This window comes from Salvelinus alpinus, chromosome 27 (assembly GCF_045679555.1).
Source record: "Salvelinus alpinus chromosome 27, SLU_Salpinus.1, whole genome shotgun sequence".
NCBI classification, from domain to species: Eukaryota; Metazoa; Chordata; class Actinopteri; order Salmoniformes; family Salmonidae; genus Salvelinus; species Salvelinus alpinus.
Genome location: NC_092112.1, coordinates 3,213,369 through 3,232,552, shown reverse-complemented (window position 1 = coordinate 3,232,552; position 19,184 = coordinate 3,213,369). Strand labels below are relative to the sequence as shown.

At 46.2% G+C, this 19,184-nt stretch overlaps 1 protein-coding gene across 4 annotated transcripts in view; it reads left to right on the top strand.

Annotated features, from left to right (window-relative positions):
- The window catches only part of LOC139555893 (kinesin-like protein KIF13B), a 73,907-nt gene that overhangs the window by 2,761 nt on the left and 51,962 nt on the right, over positions 1-19,184 (top strand). For all 4 annotated transcript variants that reach the window (XM_071369257.1, XM_071369255.1, XM_071369256.1 and 1 more), the window contains exons 5-13: positions 7,082-7,094; positions 7,199-7,259; positions 11,238-11,330; positions 11,770-11,950; positions 12,242-12,329; positions 12,979-13,113; positions 14,461-14,573; positions 14,959-15,070; positions 16,675-16,887. In XM_071369257.1, the coding sequence (XP_071225358.1) occupies positions 7,082-7,094; positions 7,199-7,259; positions 11,238-11,330; positions 11,770-11,950; positions 12,242-12,329; positions 12,979-13,113; positions 14,461-14,573; positions 14,959-15,070; positions 16,675-16,887 (1,009 nt within the window). The remainder of the gene's footprint in view (positions 1-7,081; positions 7,095-7,198; positions 7,260-11,237; positions 11,331-11,769; positions 11,951-12,241; positions 12,330-12,978; positions 13,114-14,460; positions 14,574-14,958; positions 15,071-16,674; positions 16,888-19,184) is intronic.

The following is a 19,184-nucleotide window of genomic DNA, read 5'->3' as shown; positions in this document are numbered from 1 at the left end:
TTGGAGTTGTTTTACTCGGGTTTCCATCCAATTGGTGACAAATTTTCATGTGAATATTCAAAAAATCTGCATAAAGAAAATATGCACATTTTCCCACCGATGGTGTGTTTCCACCAAACTGATTTGTTGCAGATATAAATCAAATCAAATGTAATTATAAAGCCCTAATTACATCAGCTGATGTCTCAAAGTGCTGTACAGAAACCCAGCCTAAAACCCCAAACGGCAAGCAATGCAGGTGTAGAAGCACGTGTGTTATGATGTAATAAAACAAAAGGTTTCACATAAATGCTTAGTTCACCCAAATTACAAAATGGCCTGTTGGTTTCCTATTTTCTATGTCTATTGACATGCCTTGGTTTAGTTGTCTACCACTGTTTCCACATGCCAAGGTTTTAGCATTTGAGGCACAAATCCCATTGAAGTCTTGAGACTGATTTATTTTCTTTAAAAGGTCATGAACAGTCAAAATCATGTTTTTCATGAAATTGGACAATATTTTGATAAAACCAGATCAAAGTGTGATGACCAAAGTATGAAAAATTACTGTTACTTCTACATTGATCAAGTTTGTAACTGGTCCCTTCCCCCATGTAAAACACTTGGATTCAGGAGACGGGATGACTAAGGGAATAGGGTGATATCACCTTACCTAATTTTAATACACCAATGCTAACATTATATTATCTTACCTAATTTAAATAAGTACTGCCTTGTAACCAACATCGGAGAAGACGTGTTTGCGGAGGAGGTGGTTTGTATAGCTAGATAGCTACTCTACTGGTGCCAAAATTTTACTTTAGGGTGTCAGCAAATATAATTAAAGTTGGCAAATATACTTATGTTTCCACTTTCATCTGTGTCTGGTGTTCGCTAGTTACTGGCTAGCTAGGTCTTTAGTAAGCATGGAACAATCCCCCTTAAATATTCTGGGTGATATTTTAGTCACTCACATGGGAATCGGAATGATTGTTCGGGACCTTTTTAACATTTTTGTTGTTCATCATGTTCAAATAATCTATAAGACTGAGTTTCACAAATTGCAGATAACTCTCAGGTGATTTGGACGTGATAAGCGAAAAAATGCTATACCAAATAAAAAAGTAAAATGTGTTTCCATCGCATTTTCAACTCAACCGATGGTTTTGTCACAAACTGTTGCGTTTTAAATAGCAATGATGCCCTCTGGTCTTGGCACGTGCCCTCTAGCCAACAGATCACAGATGCAGTGTGGGTAGGCTAGTCTACAATGTACATAGAATGACCTTAACAGTTCAATGCTCAAAGGACATGGTATAGACTTGCAGTGTAGAGAAGGAAAACGACCTCATACTTCCCTGTTAACCATTGACTCCTCTCTAGTCCCAGCAGCCTAAACTACCTACAGTGTATACCTTCTATGTCATCAGCTCCATTAAAAAGCTACAGCTGCCTGGTCTGCCGTGTCCTGTATGTAGACTCAGTTAGAGAAAGAGTCCACCCTGTCTGGTAACTTGGCTCTAACCCTCCTTCCACTCCTCTACCCTCCTCCTTGCTCTGGCCTGGCCTGTATCTCTCTTTACAAAGGGTGTGTCTGTTCTGTACTCATGCTGTTCAGTCAGTCAGTCAGTGAGTGTGCAGATGTGACGGATGCTCACAGGAGGTATTGTCTACCTCCCAGGTGAGGTGGTGACCTGTTTCAGCAGGTATTCACCTCCAGAACAAATACCTGTCCTGGTTAGTTGGGGGGTTTGTTAGCCTATGGGCCCTGGTTAGTTTGGGGGTTTGTTAGCCTATGGGCCCTGGTTAGTTTGGGGGGTTTGTTAGCCTATGGGCCCTGGTTAGTTTGGGGGTTTGTTAGCCTATGGGCCCTGGTTAGTTTGGGGGGTTTGTTATCCTATGGGCCCTGGTTAGTTTGGGGGGTTTGTTAGCCTATGGGCCCTGGTTAGTTTGGGGGTTTGTTAGCCTATGGGCCCTGGTTAGTTTGGGGGGTTTGTTAGCCTATGCGCCCTGGTTAGTTTGGGGGGTTTGTTAGCCTATGGGCCCTGGTTAGGTGGGGGGTTTGTTAGCCTATGGGCCCTGGTTAGTTTGGGGGGTTTGTTAGCCTATGGGCCCTGGTTAGTTTGGGGGGTTTGTTAGCCTATGGGCCCTGGTTAGTTTGGGGGGTTTGTTAGCCTATGGGCCCTGGTTAGTTTGGGGGTTTGTTAGCCTATGGGCCCTGGTTAGTTTGGGGGGTTTGTTAGCCTATGGGCCCTGGTTAGTTTGGGGGTTTGTTAGCCTATGGGCCCTGGTTAGTTTGGGGGTTTGTTAGCCTATGGGCCCTGGTTAGTTTGGGGGGTTTGTTAGCCTATGGGCCCTGGTTAGTTTGGGGGTTTGTTAGCCTATGGGCCCTGGTTAGTTTGGGGGTTTGTTAGCCTATGGGCCCTGGTTAGTTTGGGGGTTTGTTAGCCTATGGGCCCTGGTTAGTTTGGGGGTTTGTTAGCCTATGGGCCCTGGTTAGTTTGGGGGTTTGTTAGCCTATGGGCCCTGGTTAGTTTGGGGGGGTTTGTTAGCCTATGGGCCCTGGTTAGTTTGGGGGTTTGTTAGCCTATGGGCCCTGGTTAGTTTGGGGGTTTGTTAGCCTATGGGCCCTGGTTAGTTTGGGGGGGTTTGTTAGCCTATGGGCCCTGGTTAGTTTGGGGGTTTGTTAGCCTATGGGCCCCTTTCTATAGTCTACAATCAGCAGTAGGGACATTTTTGATTGTGATTTCTGCCCTGACACGCTGCAGTGCTGTCTGTCTGTGCAGTCTATCCTCTGGGCTCAATATGAACATGCTTTACAGGCTTCTGCCGGCTTCAGAATGGATCTCTTCTCAGATTCCTTTTGGGTTATTAAGGGACGATCTTACCAGAGCATCAGGCTGCTGCACTGAGGTCTGGGCCTTTTTTAAATTAATAAATATCCTTGAAGTATTCAATATGGGTGTCTTATAATATGATTCGTTTTTATATTGGTTTAGGAGATCACAAGGCTAATAGACAGCTAGTGGAGGATCTCAGCCAGCAGAGGCCTTGGGCTATAATAAACCTGCTGTCTTTACGGTCTTATCAGGGATGGAATGTTTATGTAGTGACAAACTAAATCAGTCATTTATTGTGGGGTATTCTCACCAGGGATGCTTTTAACATGTATTGTTGGAGCCCCTTGAGAGAGCGGGAGGGAAAAAAGGAGAGGGAGAGAGAGAGTGCTCTTTTGCTGGCTGTGAAGATGTGCCAGCTATCAGAGTTGAGGAATGTTCTAGCAGGCCAGGAGAAGCCAACAGGCTTAATGTTGCTCTTTCATAAAGGGTCTGTAACACACACTACTTCTACACAGGAGGGTCTTGTTTAAAGTCAGCCAAGCTACCCTGTGGTTTAGTTGCAACTAGGCATAAATATACAGAAATTATAGAATCACCCACTTTCTAAGTATAATTGGTATGTACAGGTAACTGCCAAAAAATAACAGGAACACCAACATAAAGTATCTTAATAGGGCGTTGGTCCACCACGAACCAGAACAGCTTCATTACACCTTAGCATAAATTCTACAAGTGTCTGGAATTCGATGCGACACCATTCTACCACAAGAAATTCCATAATTTGGTGTTTTGTTGATCGTAGTGGAAAATGCTCTCAGGTGCCACTCCAGAACCTCTCATATGTATTCAAATGGGTTGAGATCTGGTGACTGACACACACACACACACACACACACACACTTTAAATTGCAGGTAGCCTAGTGGTTAGACAGTTGGTCCAGAAACCAAAAGGTTGCTGGATCGAATCCCCGAGCTGACAAGGTAAAAATCTGTCATTCTGCCCCTGAACAAAGCAGTTAACCCCACTGTTCCCCGGTAGGCCGTAATTGTAAATAAGAATTTGTTCTTAACTGACTTGCATAGATAAATAAAGGTTCAATAAAAAAAAAAAGACAAACATTTTAATAAAAATGTTTATAAAAAAACCCCACTGTGCTCTGTTGATCCCTCTTTTTAAATCACTGAGATCTCTTCTAACCATGGTAGCCAAAATAATGGGCAACTTGGCATTTCTAAGCATGATGGGATGTTAATTGCTTAATTAACTCAGGAACCACACCTGTGTGGAAGAACCTGCTTTCAAAGTAGTTAGTATCCCTCATTTACTCAATTGTTTCCTTTATTCTTGCAGTTACCTGTACTGTATAAACTTACAGGACAACTTTTAATTTACAGTGCATTCAGAAAGTATTCAGACCCCTTGACTCTACGAGCAAACAAGAAAATGCACTAACTCACATGCTGCTGTTACTGTTTATTATCTATCCTGTTGCCTAGTCACTTTACCCCTACCTACAGTATACTGCTGTTACTGTTTATTATCTATCCTGTTGCCTAGTTACTTTACCTCTACCTACAGTATACTGCTGTTACTGTTTATTATCTATCCTGTTGCCTAGTTACTTTACCCCTACCTACAGTATACTGCTGTTACTGTCTATTATCTATCCTTTACCCCCTACCTACCGTATACTGCTGTTACTGTTTATTATCTATCCTGTTGTCTAGTTACTTTACCCCTACCTACAGTATACTGCTGTTACTGTCTATTATCTATCCTTTACCCCCTACCTACCGTATACTGCTGTTACTGTTTATTATCTATCCTGTTGCCTAGTTACTTTACCCCTACCTACAGTATACTGCTGTTACTGTTTATTATCTATCCTGTTGCCTAGTTACTTTACCCCTACCTACAGTATACTGCTGTTACTGTCTATTATCTATCCTTTACCCCCTACCTACCGTATACTGCTGTTACTGTTTATTATCTATACTGTTGCCTAGTTACTTTACCCCTACCTATAGTATACTGCTGTTACTGTTTATTATCTATCCTGTTGCCTAGTTACTTTACCCCTACCTACAGTTTACTGCTGTTACTGTTTATTATCTATACTGTTGCCTAGTTACTTTACCCCTACCTACAGTATACTGCTGTTACTGTTTATTATCTATCCTGTTGCCTAGTTACTTTACCCCTACCTACAGTATACTGCTGTTACTGTTTATTATCTATACTGTTGCCTAGTTACTTCACCCCTACCTATACAGTGCCTTCTGATAGTATTCAGACCCCTTGACTTTTTCCACATTTTGTTACGTTTAGGAGTTAATAAAACATTCGTCATCAATAACCCATAATGACAAAGAGAAAACAGGTTTTTAGACATTTTTGCAAATGTATTAAATATAAAAAACTGAAATTCCTTATTTACATAAGTATGTATTCAGACCCTTTGCTATGAGACTTGAAATTGAGCTCAGGAGCATCCTGTTTCCATTGATCGTCCTTGATGTTTCTGCAACTTGATTGGAGTCCACCTGTGGGGAAATTCAATTGATTGGACATGATTTGGAAAAGGCACACACCAGTCTATGTAATGTCCCACAGTTGACAGTGTATGTCAAAGCAAAAACCAAGCCATGAGGTCAAAGGAATGGTCCGTAGAGCTTCGAGACAGGATTGTGTCGAGTCACAGATCTGGGGAAGGGTACCAAAACATTTCTGCAGCTTTGAAGGTCCACATGAACATAGTGGCCTCCATCATTCTTAAATGGAAGAAGTTTGGAACCACCAAGACTCTTCCTAGAGCTGACCGCCCAGCCAAACTGAGCAATCAGGGGAGAAGGGCCTAGATTAGGGAGGTGACCAAGACCCGATGGTCATTCTGACAGAGCTCCAGAGTTCATCTATGGAGATGGTTGTCCTTCTGGAAGGTTTTCCCATCTCTGCAGCACTCCAACAAATCAGGCCTTTATGGTCGAGCGGCCAGATGGAAGCCACTGCTCAGTAAAAGGCACATGACAGCCTGCTTGGAGTTTGCCAAAGGGCACCTAAAGACTCTCAGACCATGAGAAACAAGATTCTCTGGTCTGATTAAACCAAGGTTGAACTGTTTGGCTTGATTGCCAAGCAACATGTCTGGAGGAAACCTGGCACCATGACTACGGGAAAGAATGGTGGTCGTGGCAGCACCATGCTGTGGGGATGTTAATCAGCGGCAGGGACTGGGAGACTAGTCAGGATAAAGGGAAAGATGAACGGAGAAAAGTACAGAAAGATCCTTGAAGAAAACCTGCTCCACAGCACTCGGGACCTCTGACTAGGGCAAAGGTTCACCAAGCCAAGAGAATGCAGGAGTGGCTTTGGGACAAGTCTCTGAATGTCCTTGAGTGGCGCAGCCAGGGGCCTCCCACTCTTTCTATTCTGGTTAGAGCCAGTTTGCTCTGTTCTGTGAAGGGAGTAGTACACAGTGTTGTACAGGATCTTCAGTTTCTTGGCAACTTCTCGCATGGAACAGCCTTCATTTCTCAGAACAAGAGTAGAGTGACGAGTTTCAGAAGGAAGTTGTTTTGTTTCTAGCCATTTTGAGCCTGTAATCGAACCCACAAATGCTGATGCTCCAGATACTCATCTAGTCTAAAGGCCAGTTTTAATTCTTCTATAATCAGAACAACAGTTGTCAGCTACAATAGTCCTTTACAACATTAACAATGTCTACACTGTATTTCTGATCAATTTTATGTTATTTGAATGGACCAAAAAATTTGCTTTTCTTTCAAAAACAAGGACGTTTGTAAGTTACGCCCCCCCCCCCTCCCCAAACTTTTGAACGGTAGTGTATGTACAGATGGATAAGGTGTAACTGCCTTGGACATAAAATAAATTGAGCCATATTGAAGTTGTTTTAATATAGGAGAGGAGGAACGTCCGTCTGGGTTTGAAGGGCACGCGGCCCAGCCTAATCGTTCCAAGGCCTTTAGTGAGTGAAGGTCACTGCATTCTCACGTCTCAGAGCCCATGGCATGAGGATTAGTTGTATTTACAGCTTTAAGCCTATGATTAAAAACGTCTTTTTTTAATTTACGTCACCTTCGGGACTTCATGGACTTTGTTAGTAAATACGTTATTATTAGCTTAATGATTTACCCTGTACCTGAATGCTACTCAAATACTGGTGTTATTAGTTAGGACACTTTGTTTTGAGGTAATCTGTTTTAACTGTGGCTTTCCATTTCTCTTCTGTTGTCCTGTCCAGGAATCAGCCTAAGGTGAGCCCTTAACCAGGACAGTATTGTGAGGTTACAAAATCACTATTTAATCACAACCAAGGTTTTGTGTGTGTTCCTCAACTGACTGTCATTTCCCCCCTCAGGTCTTTGCTTATGACCACTGCTTCTGGTCTATGGATGAGGCCGACACAGACAAGTTTGCAGGTTAGTTACATATCAACTTGTTGAATACTTAATTTAAGAAAAATTCAATAACAAAATAATGTTCTGGGGTGAAGTTTCCCCTAGGTACAGACCTAGGATCAGATTCCCTTTGCCCAATCCTAAACCTTAACCATTGCTAAATGTACCCAGGATCTGCATCTAGGTGCAATTTCACGCTACACCCAGGATAACAGGGCGAAAGGACATATCCACAAAACCCAGTAGATGTCTTTATGAAATGTAGCTACATTTTGTCTAAATCAACCCTTATACAATAACCAAATGGTTGTATAAACAAATAATTGGTAAAATCCCAGTGTAAGGAGGCCTAATGCAGCACATGACATGGAGTGAGTTTACAATACCAAAATTAAATCGCCAGAACTGTTAGCAACGAGCTAACCAAGCTAACAAACTCACTAGCTGGCGCAGCTCACGTTGAACAATTCCAGTTGAAACTGGTCTGAGAGAGGTCTCAGTTCACAATTAAATTTATTTACTTGCAAACCATGTACATAAACCTTTACTAGCCCTGATGGCGCTATTTGTTTATACATCTCCCGTTGACATGACAACTGGGTCAGCGTAACGAACCTTAGAATCGATCACGTGACAAACGCATTCATTTTGATTGGCTGTTGCTTGCAACTAGTTGCACAAAATTTAGAAGATTCAATTGGATTAAACCAAGTAGCAGATGGGTTGTTTATTTGTTGCAGGGGGGTGTTTCACAACGCAATCAAGAAGCAACTCCGCTGCAAGCAACTAAAATTGCGTGGAAGTTGCTTTGTGTAACCCCAGCCTTAGAACAGGTTTTGTACCAGAAGCACTAGGTTCCCTGGTCGCAGAGCCCTGGTGGAGGGAAGCACTAGGTTCCCTGGTCGCAGAGCCCTGGTGGAGGGAAGCACTATGTTTCCTGGTCGCAGAGCGCTGCGTGGAGGGAAGCACTATGTTTCCTGGTCGCAGAGCCCTGGTGGAGGGAAGCACTATGTTTCCTGGTCGCAGAGTGCAGCGTGGAGGGAAGCACTATGTTTCCTGGTCCCAGAGCGCCGCGTGGAGGGAAGCACTATGTTTCCTGGTCGCAGAGTGCAGCGTGGAGGGAAGCACTATGTTTCCTGGTCCCAGAGTGCAGCGTGGAGGGAAGCACTATGTTTCCTGGTCCCAGAGTGCAGCGTGGAGGGAAGCACTATGTTTCCTGGTCCCAGAGTGCAGCGTGGAGGGAAGCACTATGTTTCCTGGTCCCAGAGCGCAGCGTGGAGGGAAGCACTATGTTTCCTGGTCCCAGAGTGCAGCGTGGAGGGAAGCACTATGTTTCCTGGTCGCAGAGCGCAGCGTGGAGGGAAGCACTATGTTTCCTGGTCGCAGAGCGCAGCGTGGAGGGAAGCACTATGTTTCCTGGTCGCAGAGCGCAGCGTGGAGGGAAGCACTATGTTTCCTGGTTGCAGAGCGCAGCGTGGAGGGAAGCACTATGTTTCCTGGTCGCAGAGCGCAGCGTGGAGGGAAGCACTATGTTTCCTGGTCCCAGAGTGCAGCGTGGAGGGAAGCACTATGTTTCCTGGTCCCAGAGTGCAGCGTGGAGGGAAGCACTATGTTTCCTGGTCCCAGAGCGCAGCGTGGAGGGAAGCACTATGTTTCCTGGTCCCAGAGCGCAGCGTGGAGGGAAGCACTATGTTTCCTGGTCGCAGAGCGCAGCGTGGAGGGAAGCACTATGTTTCCTGGTCGCAGAGCGCAGCGTGGAGGGAAGCACTATGTTTCCTGGTCGCAGAGCGCAGCGTGGAGGGAAGCACTATGTTTCCTGGTCGCAGAGCGCAGCGTGGAGGGAAGCACTATGTTTCCTGGTCGCAGAGCGCAGCGTGGAGGGAAGCACTATGTTTCCTGGTCGCAGAGCGCAGCGTGGAGGGAAGCACTATGTTTCCTGGTCGCAGAGCGCAGCGTGGAGGGAAGCACTATGTTTCCTGGTCGCAGAGCGCAGCGTGGAGGGAAGCACTATGTTTCCTGGTCGCAGAGTGCAGCGTGGAGGGAAGCACTATGTTTCCTGGTCCCAGAGTGCAGCGTGGAGGGAAGCACTATGTTTCCTGGTCCCAGAGTGCAGCGTGGAGGGAAGCACTATGTTTCCTGGTCCCAGAGTGCAGCGTGGAGGGAAGCACTATGTTTCCTGGTCCCAGAGCGCAGCGTGGAGGGAAGCACTATGTTTCCTGGTCGCAGAGCGCAGCGTGGAGGGAAGCACTATGTTTCCTGGTCGCAGAGCGCAGCGTGGAGGGAAGCACTATGTTTCCTGGTTGCAGAGCGCAGCGTGGAGGGAAGCACTATGTTTCCTGGTCGCAGAGCGCAGCGTGGAGGGAAGCACTATGTTTCCTGGTCCCAGAGTGCAGCGTGGAGGGAAGCACTATGTTTCCTGGTCCCAGAGTGCAGCGTGGAGGGAAGCACTATGTTTCCTGGTCCCAGAGTGCAGCGTGGAGGGAAGCACTATGTTTCCTGGTCCCAGAGTGCAGCGTGGAGGGAAGCACTATGTTTCCTGGTCCCAGAGTGCAGCGTGGAGGGAAGCACTATGTTTCCTGGTCCCAGAGTGCAGCGTGGAGGGAAGCACTATGTTTCCTGGTCCCAGAGCGCAGCGTGGAGGGAAGCACTATGTTTCCTGGTCGCAGAGCGCAGCGTGGAGGGAAGCACTATGTTTCCTGGTCGCAGAGCGCAGCGTGGAGGGAAGCACTATGTTTCCTGGTCGCAGAGCGCAGCGTGGAGGGAAGCACTATGTTTCCTGGTCGCAGAGCGCAGCGTGGAGGGAAGCACTATGTTTCCTGGTCGCAGAGCGCAGCGTGGAGGGAAGCACTATGTTTCCTGGTCGCAGAGCGCAGCGTGGAGGGAAGCACTATGTTTCCTGGTCGCAGAGCGCAGCGTGGAGGGAAGCACTATGTTTCCTGGTCGCAGAGCGCAGCGTGGAGGGAAGCACTATGTTTCCTGGTCGCAGAGCGCAGCGTGGAGGGAAGCACTATGTTTCCTGGTCGCAGAGTGCAGCGTGGAGGGAAGCACTATGTTTCCTGGTCCCAGAGTGCAGCGTGGAGGGAAGCACTATGTTTCCTGGTCCCAGAGTGCAGCGTGGAGGGAAGCACTATGTTTCCTGGTCCCAGAGTGCAGCGTGGAGGGAAGCACTATGTTTCCTGGTCCCAGAGTGCAGCGTGGAGGGAAGCACTATGTTTCCTGGTCCCAGAGTGCAGCGTGGAGGGAAGCACTATGTTTCCTGGTCCCAGAGCGCAGCGTGGAGGGAAGCACTATGTTTCCTGGTCGCAGAGCGCAGCGTGGAGGGAAGCACTATGTTTCCTGGTCGCAGAGCGCAGCGTGGAGGGAAGCACTATGTTTCCTGGTCGCAGAGCGCAGCGTGGAGGGAAGCACTATGTTTCCTGGTCGCAGAGCGCAGCGTGGAGGGAAGCACTATGTTTCCTGGTCGCAGAGCGCAGCGTGGAGGGAAGCACTATGTTTCCTGGTCGCAGAGCGCAGCGTGGAGGGAAGCACTATGTTTCCTGGTCGCAGAGCGCAGCGTGGAGGGAAGCACTATGTTTCCTGGTCGCAGAGCGCAGCGTGGAGGGAAGCACTATGTTTCCTGGTCGCAGAGCGCAGCGTGTAGGGAAGCACTATGTTTCCTGGTCGCAGAGCGCAGCGTGGAGGGAAGCACTATGTTTCCTGGTCGCAGAGCGCAGCGTGGAGGGAAGCACTATGTTTCCTGGTCCCAGAGCGCAGCGTGGAGGGAAGCACTATGTTTCCTGGTCGCAGAGAGCAGCGTGGAGGGAAGCACTATGTTTCCTGGTCGCAGAGCGCAGCGTGGAGGGAAAAGCAGGCCCCGTCTTTAACTGAACTAGTACACCTGTAGAAAGGAACAGACCTGGAGAAGCAGCCTCTTGTCTTCAGGGAAGAGAAATCTCTGCCTCGGAGAAAGATCCACATATTCTAATGCATCTCAATTGGAATGTAATGTGTGTCTCTCAGGTCAAGATGTCGTGTTCCAGTGCCTTGGAGAAAGTCTTCTAGACAATGCCTTCTTGGGCTATAATGCCTGTATCTTCGCTTATGGACAGACAGGTTGGCACCAGTCAATTAATCAAATGTATTTTATAAAGCCCTTTTTACATTAGCAGTTGTCACAAAGTTACATACAGATAGCCAGCCTAAAACCACAAAGAACAAGCGATGCAGGAACATATTGGCTAGGAAAAACTCCCTAGAAAGGCGGGAACCTAGAAAGGCGGGAACCTAGAAAGGCGGGATTTACCACATTAGAGTAGTTACTCAGACATTGAATAACACACACCATGTGACACACACTTCAAACTCAGTCCAAACACTTTTAGTCCAATTTATTATTTAGCATTTTCTCAAACAAAAGCTTTTGGCCTGTCACTTAATTGGTAGTACCTCACCTCCTCTTGCTTTGATTGGCTGAGCCCTCCTGATCCAGTGATTTTCATTGGCTAAGCTTCACTGATCCTCTAATTTGATTTGTCTGTGTGTCCGCCACCAGGCTCAGGGAAGTCGTACACCATGATGGGTTCGTCAGAGCAGCCAGGTCTGATCCCGCGGCTGTGCAGCTCTCTGTTTGACCGGACCCTACTGGAACAGAGGGAGGGAGAGAGCTTCACTGTAGAGGTCTCCTTTATGGAGATCTACAACGAGAAGGTTCGGGATCTACTGGATCCCAAAGGGTGAGGAGAACAGGAACTCTGTTTTTTATTTATTTTAATCAACAGTAAAAGACATGTAAACGTGAGTAAAAGAGAGCAGTCCCTTTGATACATCCAGGGTTAACATTTATGTGGACACGAGGTAGAGGTATATATTCATATCGCTGCTTAGAGATGGTCTCTCACACATGATGAACACATTTATTCCAAGTGATCAAAGGTGAAAAGGTGTTTGGTTGTTGTTGTGTCGTCGTCGTCCCCCCCCCCCCCCAAAAGGATCGTCTGTAATGATAACAACCTGTCTGTTCTCAGAAGTCGTCAGTCCCTGCGAGTGAGAGAACACAAGGTGTTCGGGCCTTACGTTGATGGTCTGTCCCGTCTGGCTGTAGCCTGCTACAAGGTGCTCTAATCGAGTTGTTTTAAGTCTCATTTCATTTTGTTTACCTCTGTTGGCCCAGGTTGGTCTCATTGGAATACATTTTGTTTACCTCTGTTGGTCTCATTAGAATACATTTTGTTTGTGAAGAGAGGACTGGTACTATATCTAAATGCTTACATTAGAGAGACCAGCCAATACATTCTCTCTCTCTCTTTATCTCTTATCTCTCTCTTTCCCGCTTTCCCTCTCTACCTCTCTCTCTCTTTCCCTCTCTACCTCTCTCTCTCTTTCCCTCTCTACCTCTCTCTCTCTTTCCCTCTCTACCTCTCTCTCTCTTTCCCTCTCTACCTCTCTCTCTCTTTCCCTCTCTTATCTCTCTTTCCCGCTTTCCCTCTCTACCTCTCTCGCTTTCCCTCTCTACCTCTCTCTCTTATCTCTCTTTCCCGCTTTCCCTCTCTACCTCTCTCTCTTTCCCTCTCTACCTCTCTCTCTCTTTCCCTCTCTTTCCCTCTCTACCTCTCTCTCTCTTTCCCTCTCTACCTCTCTCTCTCTTTCCCTCTCTACCTCTCTCTCTCTACCTCTCTCTCTCTCTGCCCCTCTCTCTCGCTCTTTATCTCTCGCTCTTTATCTCGCTCTTTATCTCTCTCGCTTTCTCTCTCTCTCTCTACAGGACATAGAGTGTCTGATGTCAGAGGGTAACAAGTCTCGTACAGTAGCAGCCACCAATATGAACGAGGAGAGCAGCAGGTCCCACGCCGTCTTCAACATCATCCTCACACACACAGTCATGGACCTGGGTTCTGGGGTAGGTCCAACACACAGTCACGGACCTGGGTTCTGGGGTAGGTCCAACACACACAGTCACGGACCTGGGTTCTGGGGTAGGTCCAACACACACCGTCACGGACCTGGGTTCTGGGGTAGGTCCAACACACACAGTCACGGACCTGGGTTCTGGGCTAGGTCCAACACACACAGTCATGGACCTGGGTTCTTGGGTAGGTCCAACACAGTCACGGACCTGGGTTCTGGGGTAGATCCAACAGAGTCACGGACCTTGGTTCTGGGGTAGGATCAATACACACAGTCACGGACCTTGGTTCTGGGGTAGGATCAATACACACAGTCACGGACCTGGGTTCTGGGGTAGGATCAATACACACAGTCACGGACCTGGGTTCTGGGGTAGGATCAATACACACAGTCACGGACCTGGGTTCTGGGGTAGGATCAATACACACAGTCACGGACCTGGGTTCTGGGGTAGGTCCAACACACACCGTCACGGACCTGGGTTCTGGGGTAGGACACGTTTGTTCACATTCAAAACCAGCATCTTACAAATTATTTGACATTTGTATGTGAAAACATGTGTTGACGTCACCAAATCACTGGAGATTCATCTAAAATCAGATAATTAAAAAATACTTCCAATTTGGCTCCACTGCCTTTATTTTCTCCAGCTGGCTTTGTTGCTAACGTGTTGCTAACGTGTTGCCAACAAATTACCTTTTTCGTAGAGCTCTATTTAGAGCCATGTGGTGTTTTCGTAGAGCTCTATTTAGAGCCATGTGGTGTTTCGTAGAGCCGTGTGGTGTTTCATAGAGCTCTATTTAGAGCCGTGTGGTGTTTCGTAGAGCTCGATTTAGAGCATGTGGTGTTTCATAGAGCTCTATTTAGAGCCGTGTGGTGTTTCGTAGAGCCGTGTGGTGTTTCATAGAGCTCTATTTAGAGCCGTGTGGTGTTTCGTAGAGCTCGATTTAGAGCCGTGTGGTGTTTCGTAGAGCCGTGTGGTGTTTCGTAGAGCCGTGTGGTGTTTCGTAGAGCCGTGTGGTGTTTCGTAGAGCTCGATTTAGAGCCGTGTGGTGTTTCGTAGAGCCGTGTGGTGTTTCGTAGAGCTCTATTTAGAGCCGTGTGGCGTTTCGTAGAGCTCTATTTAGAGCCGTGTGGTGTTTCGTAGAGCTCTATTTAGAGCCGTGTGGTGTTTCGTAGAGCTCTATTTAGAGCCGTGTGGTGTTTCGTAGAGCTCTATTTAGAGCCGTGTGGTGTTTCGTAGAGCTCTATTTAGAGCCGTGTGGTGTTTCGTAGAGCTCTATTTAGAGCCGTGTGGTGTTTCGTAGAGCTCTATTTAGTGCCGTGTGGTGTTTCGTAGACGAGTGGTGAGAAGGTCAGTAAGCTGAGTCTGGTGGATCTGGCCGGCAGTGAGAGAGCTGCTAAGACTGGAGCTACTGGAGAGAGGATGAAGGAAGGAAGCAACATCAACAAGTATGTTCTCTAGATCTCTCTCTCACACGTCTCACCCTCTTTCACCTCTCTCTCACACATACCGCTCCCTCTCATCTCTTACCTCTCTCTCTCACTTCTCTCTCACACATCTCACTCTCTTTCACCTCTCACACACCTCTCTCACCTCTCTCTCTCGCTCACCCTCTCTCACCTCTCCTTCTCACCCTCTCTCTTCTCTCTCACACTTCTCTCTCACACATCTCTCACCCTCTCTCACATATCTCTCTCTGTCTCTCTCACACTTCTCTCTCTCTGTCTCTCTCACACTTCTCTCTCTCTGTCTCTGTCTCTCTGTCTCAAAATGTAACACACTTTGATGTCTTCATGTTTTTCTTAACATTCATTACTGTGTGGGTGTGGCCAGGTCTCTAAGCACCCTGGGCCTGGTGATCTCAGCGCTGGCAGACCAAGGAGCAGGGAAGAACAAGGCCAAGTTTGTTCCCTACAGAGACTCCGTTCTGACCTGGCTACTCAAGGTAGGCTGAGCCATAATTCCATTATGTGGGGTTATTACCATTCCACATTCTCCAACTGTAACAGTATTGACCTGGTCTCTCCTTCCACACTACAAACAGTACCAGTCAAAAGTTTGGACACGCCTACTCATTCCAGGGTTTTTCTTTATTTTTACTATTTTCTACATTGTAGAATAATAGAAGACATCAACACTATGGAATAATGTAGTAACCAAAAAAAGTGAAGAATCTCAAATATATTTGAGATATTTGCCTTGACAGCTTTGCACACTCTTGGCATTCTCTCAACCTACTTCATGAGGTAGTCACCTGGAATGCATTTCAATTAACAGGTGTGCCTTGTTGAAAGTTAATTTGTGGAATTTCTTTCCATCCTAATGCGTTTAAGCCAATCGGTTGTGATGTTAAGGTAGGGGGGTATACAGAAGATAGCCCTGTTTGGTAAAAGACCAAGTCCATATTATGGCAAGAACAGCTCAAATAAGCGAAGAGAAACAACAGTCGCAAAAACCATCAAGCACTATGATGAAATTGGCTCTCATGAGGACCGCCACAGGAAAGGAAGACCCAGAGTTACCTCTGCTGCAGAGGATAAGTTAATTAGATTTACCAGCCTCAGAAATTGCAGACCAAATAAATGCTTCACAGAGTTCAAGTAACAGACACATCTCAACATTAACTGTTCAGAGGAGACTGCATGAATCAGGCCTTCGTGGTTGAATACTACGAATACTACTACCACTACTAAAGGACACCAATAATAAGAAGAGACTTGCTTGGGCCAAGAAACACAAGCAATGGACATTAGACCGGTGGAAATCTGTCCTTTTGGTCCAAATTTGAGATTTTTGGTTCCAACCGCCGTGTCTTTGTGAGACGCAGAGTAGGTGAACGGATGATCTCCGCATGTGTGATTCCCACCGTGAAGCAAGGAGGGGGAGGTGTGATGGTGTGGGGGTGCTTTGCTGGTGACAATGTTGGTGATTTATTTAAAATTCATGGCACTCTTAACCAGCAGGCTACCACAGCATTCTGCAGCGATACGCCATCCCATCTGGTTTGTGCTTAGTGGGACTATCATTTGTATTTCAACAGGACAATGTACCAACACACCTCCAGGCTGTGTAAGGGCTTTTTGACCAAGAAGGAGAGTGAAGGAGTGTTGCATCAGATGACCTGGCATCCACAGTCACCCGACCTCAACCCAATTGAGATGGTTTGGGATGAGTTGGACTGCAGAGGTAAAAAATCAGCATTCAACAAGTGCTCAGCATATGTGGGAACTCCTTTAAGACTGTTGGAAAAGCATTCCAGGTGACGCTTGTTGAGAGAATGCCAAGAGTGCGCAAAGCGGTCATCAAGGCAAAGGATGGCTACTTTGAAGAATCTAAAATATATTTTAATTTGTTCAACACTTTGTTTTGTTTACTACATGGTTCTGTATGTGTTATTTCATATTTATGTAAAAAAACAAACATTATTAATGAGTAGGTGTCCAAACTTTTGACTGATACTGTATGTGGAAAAACTGTCTGTCTCTTTTTAAATGGAGTAACCACATCTTCAGATTTCACATTCCTTCTGTCTTTTTCCTCCCTCTACAGGACAGTCTGGGTGGTAACAGCAGGACAGCCATGGTGGCCACAGTGAGTCCAGCAGCTGATAACTATGACGAGACGTTGTCCACGCTGCGCTACGCTGACCGGGCTAAGAGCATCGTCAACCACGCCGTCGTCAACGAAGACCCCAACGCACGCATCATCAGAGAGCTACGGGAGGAGGTGGAGAAACTACGAGACCAGCTCACTGAGGCTGAGGTACTGACCGGTTAATAATTATATAACAGGCATCCCCAGCTTACTGTGGCAGAGGTACACACCGACTGTGAAACTTTGGTAACTTTGCAGAATGCTGCCATCTTGAACAGCTCTTATCTCGGTGAGACTAACATGGATTAATGACCAATGAAAACCATTCAGACTACTGACTTAGAACACAGGTTGAATGACTTGTGGTTGAATGACTTGTGGTTGAATGGCTTGTGGTTGAATGGCTTGTGGTTGAATGGCTTGTGGTTGAATGGCTTGTGGTTGAATGGCTTGTGGTTGAATGACTTGTGGTTGAATGGCTTGTGACTTGTGGTTGAATGACTTGTGGCTTGTGGTTGAATGACTTGTGGTTGAATGGCTTGTGACTTGTGGTTGAATGGCGTGTGGTTGAATGACTTGTGACTTGTGGTTGAATGACTTGTGGTTGAATGACTTGTGGTTGAATGACTTGTGGCTTGTGGTTGAATGGCTTGTGGTTGAATGACTTGTGGCTTGTGGTTGAATGACTTGTGGCTTGTGGTTGAATGACTTGTGGCTTGTGGTTGAATGGCGTGTGGTTGAATGACTTGTGACTTGTGGTTGAATGACTTGTGGTTGAATTGCTTGTGGCGTGTGGTTGCATGGCTTGTGGTTGAATGGCTTGTGGTTGAATGACTTGTGGTTGAATGACTTGTGGTTGAATGACTTGTGGCTTGTGGTTGAATGGCTTGTGGTTGAATGGCTTGTGGTTGAATGGCTTGTGGTTGAATGACTTGTGGCTTGTGGTTGAATGACTTGTGGCTTGTGGTTGAATGGCTTGTGGTTGAATGACTTGTGGTTGAATGACTTGTGGTTGAATGACTTGTGGTTGAATGACTTGTGGTTGAATGACTTGTGGTTGAATGACTTGTGGTTGAATGACTTGTGGTTGAATGACTTGTGGTTGAATGGCTTGTGGCTTGTGGTTGAATGGCTTATGACTTGTGGTTGAATGACTTGTGGTTGAATGACTTGTGGTTGAATGACGTGTGGTTGAATGACTTGTGGTTGAATGACTTGTGGTTGAATGACTTGTGGCTTGTGGTTGAATGACTTGTGGCTTGTGGTTGAATGACTTGTGGCTTGTGGTTGAATGACTTGTGGCTTGTGGTTGAATGGCTTGTGACTTGTGGTTGAATGGCTTGTGACTTGTGGTTGAATGACTTGTGGTTGAATGGCTTGTGGTTGAATGGCTTGTGGCTTGTGGTTGAATGACTTGTGGCTTGTGGTTGAATGGCTTGTGGCTTGTGGTTGAATGACTTGTGACTTGTGGTTGAATGGCTTGTGACTTGTGGTTGAATGGCTTGTGACTTGTGGTTGAATGGCTTGTGACTTGTGGTTGAATGACTTGTGGTTGAATGAGAGTAGTTTCGTTTTTACAGCCCCATCCCTCAGCTTAAGTGACTGCTGCTGGGTTGTGTGTCTTCTCTCTGTCAGAATATGCAAGAATGGGCTGCTATCAGTCACGATGTGGCCCAGAAGTTAATTGACAGCATGCCAGGGTGGATTGCAAAGGTCTTGAAAAAGAAGGGTCCACACTGCAAATATTGACTCTTTGCATCAACTTCATGTAATTGTCAATAAAAGCCTTTGACACTTATGAAATGCTTGTAATTATACTTCAGTATTCCATAGTAACATTTGACAAAAATATCTGCAGACACTGAAGCAGCAAATTTTGTGGAAATTAATATTTGTGTCATTCTTAAAACTTTTGGCCACGACTGTACACACTTACATGAGATAAAAGTCACTAGTGGACTGACAAGATATGACGGCTTGTTACACTTGGAGATGGAGGGGTAGGTAAAGAGACAACACTTGGATACATTTGGAAGCTACGCTCAGGTAAATATTTATACTTAGCACCCTAACCACTGCTTATTTGGATTAGAAATGTAATATATATATTTATGCGTAGCTGTCCTTGATCGTCGTTACATCTCTGTTGAACTCGATGACTCCTATGGTGAAGTTGTCGACTTATGTAAGGCTCTGGTTTGTCCACCGGAAGTCACAATGTCCTTTTGTAGAGCTTCTCTGGTAGTGGAGTGTTTGTTAGAAGAGATACTTCAGATGTACCAACGTTCTTTAGATCCCCCATGGAACATCTATAACATTCCTGTGTTATGAATATTGTTCCAAAGGTCTTCTGTAGACAAAGGGATTTGTTTCCCATTACTGCAGGTCAAGAAAGAGTTTCTGAAAACTATTTATTACCGGCTGTTAAGTCATAAACCCCCGCCCCTGCTCCGGCTATCTGTCAG